The 10,000-nt window shown below is 42.0% G+C and overlaps 1 protein-coding gene across 8 annotated transcripts in view; it reads right to left on the bottom strand.

The window, feature by feature from the left end:
• LOC131342857 (chemokine-like protein TAFA-1) overlaps positions 1-10,000 on the bottom strand; it is a 192,496-nt gene that overhangs the window by 50,468 nt on the left and 132,028 nt on the right. For all 8 annotated transcript variants that reach the window (XR_009203068.1, XR_009203069.1, XR_009203070.1 and 5 more), the window contains exon 3: positions 1,876-2,016. Coding sequence is in view for 4 of the 8 variants with exons in the window: in XM_058374101.1 (XP_058230084.1) it covers positions 1,876-2,016 (141 nt within the window). In the remaining 4 variants the exon portion in view is untranslated. The remainder of the gene's footprint in view (positions 1-1,875; positions 2,017-10,000) is intronic.

Below are 10,000 nucleotides of genomic sequence, written 5' to 3'. Positions count from 1 at the left end.
ACACCACCACACCTCTACATCTCTACACCCCCACACTTCTACACCTCTACATCTCTACACCACCACACCTCTACATCTCTACACCCCCACACCTCTACACCTCTACATCTCTACACTGCCACACCTCTACACCTCTACATCTCTACACCCCCACACCTCTACATCTCTACACCCCCACACCTCTACATCTCTACACCCCCACACCTCTACATCTCTACACCGCCACACCTCTACATCTCTACATGGCCACGCCTCTACACCGCCACACCTCTACACTTCTACGCCTCTACACCTCCACACCTCTACACTCCACACCCCTATGCTTGTGTTTATCAGCAAGATTTGGAATAAATCCTAGCTTTAGCTGATAAATACCTGCAGATCTCACACTCTAGCTTTCAGATGATGTTCAGGATTTAATGCGTGACCTGTAGTGATATCTTCATGTAGCTGGAGTGTGTGTGTGTGTGTGTGAGATAGAGGGTGTGAGTGCAGAGCTAGTACGGGACCAGAACAGCACACAGTCTCAGAATTATATATTCAACACACACACACACACACACACACCGAGGAGATCACGAGCCTGGCAGAATTAATGCTTTTGTCTTGTGTCGCCTTCAAAGTTCAACAGAATCTTTAGACCTATTGCTCGCTTTAATATTTTTCCAGCCAAAGGCTTTTGAGTATGTTTTTTCCTTCTCAAACACACACACACACACACACACGCACAGAGTTTGTGTTTGCAGGCTAGCGGGTTCAGTAAAGGTTAACTTTATTTTCCGAGGTCTCAGTGGGCCACTGGCATTTGCATGTGATTTGAATAAATGGTTTAAAATAGCACGGCGCTGACGGCTCGTCTCAGCATCAGCAAATTTACTGCGCACACAACAGCTACGTCTGGCTGTCTGCACAGATCCGTCTGCAGCGCGTCTAGCGGTGTGTGTACGCTAGGTGAGGCGGTCCAGCTCTTATGCTAGCTCGCTGACTGTTCAGCTGTGGTGTTTAAACCAAACCCTAAACACTTGCAAAATGTACTGCTATAGGGTTATAGTAACAGCAACCGGACACACAAATACACACAAATACATACACACACAACTGCACACAACTACAATCAACTCATCAGCATTAAATGGAGAATAAAAACAGTTCAGTGTCACAGAGAAGGAACGCACTTAACTCTAATTGCATTTTAAAGCAGGGAAGATTGAGCTAGTTACAGTGATGAAGCTATGGTCAATATATTCTTGGTCACTCCAGGTGACTGGGTCAGGGACGCTCAGGTGGTGTAGGTGTAAGTCAGGTAAAAACACACAGCGAGAGCAGGAAGTATAAACTCCCTATCCTGAACACTTCCTCCTGTTAGGAAACTTACTGACTTTTACAAAGCACTGACGCCAGAGACTCCCAAACATTTCTGCGCAGGAAACCGTATCAACGATTTCTTGCGATAAATCCGTTTAATCCAGAGTTAAGTCTGAGGTATCCGCCATACTCGTGTACCTTGTTGCTATTGCTATAGAAACGATAATGCGTGAGAAACGGAGCATTCATTTAAACCTGTTATGGAAAACTGAATCAGAATCAAGAAACAGATTGTCCCAAAGGAGGAGTCTCCGGTGCCAGTACGGTGTAAATAAGCGTACTTTTCTATTGTGAGAAACTTTCTCTATAGTGTTTTGAATGTAACTATAAACGGATAAAAAGCGTCAGTATTTAATTATTAATAATTGTTGTTTAAGTTTAAGAGGAAAAAACGACTCAGATTCCTGTTCCGGGAAAACTAGAAACATGCCTATACAGGCTGCCTTACTGGATGGTTAATGGTTCTAGCTTTCTGAATGGAGAAACAGGAAGTGATGTCATAGCTCTTACCGTCCACGCAGGAGGGCTTGTTGCGTGTCGTTCCTGCCACTTTTCCCGGCAGACACGAGCACTTGACCGTCTGCGAGCGTTCCTCAATGCGGTTCTTATTGCAGCACCGATGAGCTGCGATCACCTCACACGTCCCGCCCTCTGCATGTATACACACACACACACACACACACACACACACACACACACACACACACACACACACACAAAGATCACTACACAGATCAGAGATCAGAGACACACAGCGTTTGTTTTTTCTCTGGACAGTCCGCAGAGCTTCTTACTCAGAGGAAGAGCGTGGGATTGATACGGAGTCATGTGATACCAAGAAGCTTCTGTTATATTATCCTTGAAAAAATAAAAATATAGATAGGAGTCTGAATAAAAATTTAAATATTCACTGAAAATAAAAATACACAGAAAAGTTTGTACTCTTTTTTTTGTTTATTTAATTTAGTTATATATTTGTATTCCATATATATAAATTGTATTCAAGTTTATGGAATACATTATATATTACAATAATAATAATAATAATAATAATAATAAAACAAAAAATAAAAATAAAATAATACAATATACAATTTCATAACCGTTTTTTTTCAAATTTTACTTTTTAAATATATATTAAATAACCCAAAATGACGCCTCAAAAATTAACCTTAACATCAAAGATAAATAAAATAGAAAAATTTGATTATTTTTTGGTTTTAAAGCAGTAAAAACTGATGATAAATTCAAGTTTTTAATTTTTATCATAATTTTTTTTCCTTCCTAAATTTTGCACACAAATTCCAACCCTTTATTTTTCTTCACGCTGTCACTGTTTACTGAGATGTCTAAAGAGCACTTTGCTTTTCTTTCAGGATTTTGACCTTTGGTTTGGTCAGTAACTCGAGTCAGAATGGACAGAAACAGGATTAAACTAAAAGCTGGACGCATGAGAACAGTATCTGAGTCATGAGTTGTGTTTATTAATTAAAAAGACCTGTAATAAAAAAAGCATAATTTAATGCATACAGTCATTTTATAGTAACAAAGTGCTTAAGTGCTCTGAATCACATCGCTGTCTCAGGTACAGGAAGTGCAGGACGAGCACCGCGACTCAAAAAGCCTGCAGCAAAACGGAAATAATGACGGGAACGCCTGAAGGAAGAAAGGAGGAAGAGATTATATATATGAAAAAACCCAGAGTGACAGACCAGAGGTAATAAAAGGGGATTTGACGCGAATCCCATTTTCAGCTCGTTGTCTCTCTGATGTTTGTGTTTCTTCCTCTGAGATCTTTTCACTTCACTGCCATCCAGCAGGTGGACACTAACCTCCTGCAGCATCTGGCACACTGAACACACGACTAATGACCGCTTACACGCTTCATCACTAACGTTCTCTTTGTTCCAGGTCAGATCATCTCTCCACTGTAGACACAAGAGGAGCTGAGGGCCAGAAGACTGGACGTTTCTGGACATCTGGTGGCCCTGTGTGACATCTTACACCTTACACTAATCGTATTGCATGTAAAAATGAGCAGACTAGCTTCAATCTAGATTAGCTACCTTATGTTTCTATGATCGCATAATAAGTGCTGCTTCTCCGTGAAATTCGGACGACCCAGCTAAATTTAGCTGCAGTGTCTATTTTTTCACACCACTGCCTGATACGTAACCCATTTCAGCAAATTATTGTAGAGTAAAAACATATTTTTTTAAAAATATGGCGCCCCCTGGTGGACTGCAGGATCTGAATGACCTCTTAAAATGACCCTTTTTTTGTTTAGAAACAAATCCACTCTCTGTTTCTGCTCCAACTTGAATAATTATCGAACTCGTTAAGCCTCAGCAATTTAGCCGAAGAGTAATAAAGTGCGTTTAAGCCGAGAAAATCCGGAGACTCTGAGAGCTCAGAGCGTCCGTCTCTGCCCCAGCATCAGTGATTACGCTTGAGGAAATCGAAGCTTTGTTATTTTGAATGTAGTCCAACGTTATTCAAGCTCGTCCCCCCCCGAGAGACCGTGTACGGGTCAGAGGTTTTGTTTGCGCTCTCTCACCGATGTACCTGATTCAGCTCATTAAACTCGGCTGAAGACAATTCTGCCTTGATCAGCCGAGTGGGTGTTTTTCAGCAGACGGAAGAGAGAGAGAAAAAAAAAAGTTGAACTCGGATCGGTCCCTTGTGGATAAGTCTGGGGATGACTGGGTGAGTTTAACAGCCAATTAAATGCACAGAAATGGTGTAATAATGTGCTGTGGGGCAGCGGTGCAGCATGAGGCGAGTCCGAGTCTCTCGAAATTCCCAGCACAGGAGTCAGAGTGTGAACTCATCTATACAGAGTAATATATATGCTGCTCAGAGTGTGTGTCCACAGCGCTGCAAATCTGGATGCTGATTATACGTTTCCTCTTCTTGTGGGCGTGGCCTGTTAGAGGATGACTCCACCCTCATCTACAGCACACAAGAGCTCAGTTTCAACCCAGTGCTCTGTCTACCTCCGTCAATGACCGAGGGAGAAAACCTTAGAGCCTTTCTGAAGCAGATCTGGCATCGCGTGCTGCCTGATTTACCCTCGTCCTATTGTGTAAAACATGCCCAGATTCATGCAGCTGTTTTGTGACAGTGTGCTGACGAAACGAAAGCATTTCGGTGCTTTGAGATTTTGGTGAAAGGTGTAAATTAAAAAAAAAGTGCTTTTGACTGAGGTGAAAATAAAGATGTCTTCACCCAAAAAATTCAAATGTTAAAAACACCATAAGAGCAGCTGAGAGAAGGAAAGTCCAATACCTTCGTTATAGATATTAACTTCATTAATTTCGGTATAGAGATTAATGCTCTAGTTATAGAGGTTAAGATTAAACTGAAAATCATTTATCAGCTTCATCTACAGGTAATTATGACATTTATAGCCAGGTCCCTGTGATGATGTATAAATATAAATGAAAAATGTCTTTTTTTTTTTCCCCCTATGTGATGCTCATTTACATATCGTTGCATATTCATCAGGATTAACCGGCTCATACCGGATGCAGTGTGACTGCGAGCTGAGACAGCTTTCAGGTCGAACCTTTACAGAGGATTATAAACAACACCTCGATGGCTGTTCGTTTGAGCAGGTACAGCTCGAGTTAACGTCCCGGAGTCCTGACAGACAATCAGCTGCAGAAAGAAAGAAAACAGGAACATCCTCGCCTCCGCCCGCTTCATAACAACCCTAACTGCTGGAAGGGAAAGAAGAAGAAAAAATCTCCAAATCCATCATATTTTCAATATAATCCTTTCACAAAAGGCTTGTATAATGTCCATCATAGAACTCTTTCACTGCTGTTTAATATTTTTCCCTGTCAAAACGTTCCTTTTGTTTCGTCTGGAAAATGTTTCCCTGATAATTTAATTCAATGATGTTGAGTGTATGAGCCTGTAATGTCGGCTTAGTGCTGTACTTCACAGTTAATGGACTCGGCATTTATTTGACAAAAGAGTGAAGGAGCATCTATTAAAATGTGTGTTAGGGAACATCGGAGAGTTAAAACACCCCTGGAGATGGTCAGTCCTTCAAGATCCATATGTTGTTTGGAAACTCGGACATTTCTATCGGGATAAAAGGAAGAATATTTAGGCATATTTTTTGCGTGAGTCTGGAAATCCTAGTTAGTGCTGGACTTAAACGAGGAGTCTTAAATCAATCTGGATGAAATGAAGAGTCTAAAACCAATTTTCGGAAGAATTGGGTTCATGGAAAAAGTGCATGCGCTAACTTAAGTTCACGCTGCTTGTTTGTGGTAAACACTGATAGGATGCGCTGGGTAGCTCAGTGAGCAGGTTAGCTCAGTGTAGGTCTTAATGGTTTATTCCAATGCTTAATCATGGCATTGTGGTGTCGCAGAGCAACTCAAAACTTAGGTTCAGCTCAGTGGGTAAGACAGCTGGTAAGTCTGTACTTTACTGGGATGACCAGGGTTCAAGGCTTGCTTTAGTTGTATGTTTTTTGTTGTTGCCTTGTAGCTCTAAAAAAAGGCTAGTCATTAATGGGCGGCTCATTGGGCTAGTGAACATGTGTATTTATGCCAGATAGTCAGGGCTCAAGGCTCAGGGCTTGCGTTTGGAGCTGTGATATTTTAGTAATGTTCCACTATGTATAGATGATGATAAAGTAAAAGCTTTCTAGACCGCAGGAACTCATGGCTCAGTGGGTTAATGCACTGGTAAGTGTGGAGCTGACGTTCCTGGCTCAAGCCTTGCTTCTGGTGATGTTTTCCTTATAATCACATCACTCTTTGTGGATAGCTGTCGTCAGGTAAAAGATAAGCCCCGCCAAAAAAAAAAAAGAGCGCGAAGCAGAAGGCACTGGTGGCTCAGTGTGCTAGGGATGAGGTCTGGGCTGTCCCTGCAAGCACACAGGATCGAGACCACCTCTGGTGAGCTGAAGGTGCTGGAACCTGGTGGGGCACTAAATCTGGCAAAGAGAGAGAAAGAGAGTGAATGCCAGTGTATCCCAACTGGGGCTCTGGGAGAGGTGGAACAGGGGGTTATGCTACTCTGGATTATTTCTCATTAATTTTTATTATTATGCTTTTTTTTTTATTTCATTATTTTCATTTTTATTTATTATTTCTATTTTTTTAAATTATTTCATTATTTTCAATTATTATTTCTATTTTTATTATTTCATTATTTTTATTTTCAATTTATATATTATATATATTTCCTTTTTTTTAACCTTTTCTTTCTTTATTTATCTACTTTCTTACTTTATCTATCTACTTACTTTAACTAAAAAAATCAGCATAAACCCCTATTTCTGACACACAGCCTTGCACACCTACCCATCCTGGAACTCGAACCCAGCCTGTCAGCACAATGCTCTCCAACACCAACACACCCACATCTACCCACTGAGCTGAATGCTGAGACAAATCACTGAGGGCTGAGACAAATCACTTTGTTCGTTGCATTTATCATTAAGTCTCAAAGCACAATGGGAATAAAAGAGACTCATGTGGGATTTGAACCCGGACTCAGCAGGCTGAAGGGTAAGCACATTAGCTCAAAGCCACAGCAGCTCTCCAGAGTCAGGCTGTTTTTAAAGAGTTGATCCTGAACATTGTGAAGCGCCTGAACATCCTGAAGTGCCTGAAGTGTACTTACCTATCAGCTGACCTGTGTTCAAGCTGAGCTGCTGTCTGATGGCTCAGTGAGTAGGTCAAAGTGTGTGTCTGTATCTCACTGTGTGATGGTCAGGGTTCAAGTCTTGCTTCAGCTCAATATATTTACAGTTTATAAACACTCATTGTTTGTCGGTGATGTAAAGTTGTGTGGGTGTGATGATTTTCTGAAGGTTATCTGTGGTCTAAAGGTGTAGTTTAGATCTTAGATCAGACTCAGTAGATATCTGATACTGCAGTGTATATTTATAGTACACCTTTGTTTAATGAATAATTGTGATAACTGATCATGTCGTAGACATCATCCATGATGAAGTGTTAATTTATATAATAACAGGAGCCGTGCTTCATCTCACTCGTAACACTCTGTGTGTTTCACCTGCACTGAGAGCAAGCAGATGTGACTGAAGGGCACAGAGTCAGATTTCGGAGTGATTAGTCACACTCACATCATCTGAGGCTCAAACACAGACTTCTTCTCCTCTACAGTCTCCTGTTCATCATCTGCTGGAAGCTCCTCACCTTAAAGCAGCTGGAATACTCTACTGCATGATGGGACAGATGAGTGCAACCCGTGTCCAGTGAGACACATGTCAGTTGTTCAGTAAATGCAGCCCATCCTCTGCTTCTTTCCCGATGATTAGCACACAAGATTTTACACAATCAATCAATCAGTCAATCAATCCAACCTACTACCATTCATCCGTCTTCTCTATTGCTCACCATCAGTCTGCTTTTCTGTTTATCCATCCATCCATTCATCCATCTCTCTCTCATCCATCACCAACTATCCATCCGTCCATCCATTCATCTCTCTCTCTCTATCTCTCTCTCTCTCCATCCATCCATCCATCCATCCATCTCTCTCTCATCCATCACCAACTATCCATCCGTCCATCCATTCATCTCTCTCTCTCTCTCCATCCATCCATCCATCCATCCATCCATCCATCCATCCATCTATCTATCTATCTATCTATCTATCTATCTATCTATCTATCTATCTATCTATCTATCTATCTATAGCCAGCAATTCCTGCAGTGTTTTAGTCCCTTTTTTAACCACAACAATTACGCAACCAGATAAATTCTCTCTGAATTAAGCACTGAGTAAATGAGGCTTACGTTAAAGCGACTGCAAACAGCTACAAACTCACTGACCTATTCATTTTAACTTTTAAAACGAATAAGACAAAAAACGTCAGCCTCTTACGTGACGCTCCTGTTCCTGGACGATCCCGTTTCCTCATAAATGTGAAGTAAAAGTCTACTCACAGAAAACGTCACCATGGCAACAACTGCACGCGTTTATTGCCAAACCTGCCGCTGCTGTCGAAAATGAATCGTCACCTTTTAGCCGCTGCGATCCTAAACAAAATAAAAACACAAACCCACCTAAAACACAGGAGCGCAAACTTCTGCACCGTGACCAAACTCTCCAGCCTCCGGATCCACGAGCTTATCTTCCTCGTCATCATCTCCCTCTACTCACAGCCATAATGTGTGCAGAGGAGAAGAGAAAAAGCGTGCGACTGGCAATTAATGAGCGTCTCCACTCACAACTCAGAGGTTTTCACACTCCAGCAGCGGCCATTATGGTGTAACATATTGCAGAGGCAACGGCCCCGGCAGTGGGAACGAGCTGGGAAAATTACAACGCTGTTGGGCAAAAAAGTGAACTCTGTTTATTATTTTTACAACTTTCTGGCATGAGCTCACGGAAAAAAAAGGTGCGGCAAATTTTGGATTTATTCTCCCTCTCTCCGAACCTCGGCTCCTCTAGAACCCCGTCGCTTTGCTTAATTGGTACATGCCTGGATTCTTCATTTTAATTGGCACACTTATTTTTTTACGGTGCAGCCTGAGCCTGTTTAAACGAACACATAAATCCAGGCAAACAGCCATTGATCACACGGCAGCTCGCGATAATAGAAGCGAAAGCCTCTCTGTCGTTTGAAGTCGAAGGAAAAGTAAATGATGCGTTGCCTTTTTCCTCCAGCACACAAACATTTCCTCTGATTTGTGGGCTAGAGACGGAGACGAGCCATCGAGCGGGACTTTATTTTCGATACGTCGTGAGAGATGCCGTTTTCCGCAGATGGAAGTCTGAAGGGCAAAAACCATGCGTCAGGAGTGACAGCTGGTCTGGGATCAGGTGCGACTTTCTTCCTTCACTGATCAGAAAGCAGAAGCCGAGCTAAACAAAGTGTGTTTTTATCGTCTCTGAGTGCGATTATTATCCTCTCACAGGCGAATGTGATCCGAGAGCAGAGCTGTTCCAGTGCGAGAGCAAATTCCCAGCACCTGAGAGGTAGAATGTGGAAGGACAGACGTGGGACAAACCTGACTCCTCGAAAAATAAACAAGGAGAATTAGCAGGAGTAGTATTAGTGTGGTACTAGAGCAAGAGCGTAGAGGAGGCCTAGTAGTAGGAATATTAATAATATTCCTGTAACAATGACACAGGTGGAGTTGATGTAGAATCCATGCGTGGAGTGTTATTAAGAAATTGGAGCATACAAATCCACATCAGGAGACAGGAAACAGTCCAAAAAACAGAAAATAACAATTAGCGTGGCGACAAATCCAAAGTTTCAGTATTCGAGTGGAGTGCCCTCTGGTGGCGAGGAGGGGAATGTTGTTGATTCCTAGCAGGAGGACTAGTATTAGTTAGGGAAGGACTAGTATGAGGAGAGCGTAAGGTCACAAGTCACTTCGTCTCGATTCTGTTGACGATCTCGAGTGCTAAAAAGCTGCTGCGGCGTGTCTGAGTAAATAAAGACGACGTAAATAAAGGAACCTCAGCATCGGAGTGAAAGTGGAGCTGTGTTTATATGTAATGCGCTGATACACTGACTCTGAGGACAAACTAACAGCTGTTAATAGCAGAGAGAGAGAGAGAGAGAAAACACTTTATTTTTATTTCATTTCTACATTCACTTCAGGCTGCTGAAGGTTTCCCGGAAATG

This window comes from Hemibagrus wyckioides, linkage group LG21 (assembly GCF_019097595.1).
Source record: "Hemibagrus wyckioides isolate EC202008001 linkage group LG21, SWU_Hwy_1.0, whole genome shotgun sequence".
Classification (NCBI taxonomy): domain Eukaryota; kingdom Metazoa; phylum Chordata; class Actinopteri; order Siluriformes; family Bagridae; genus Hemibagrus; species Hemibagrus wyckioides.
Note: the sequence above shows the minus strand (reverse complement) of the source record. Positions and strands in the feature narration are given on the sequence as shown.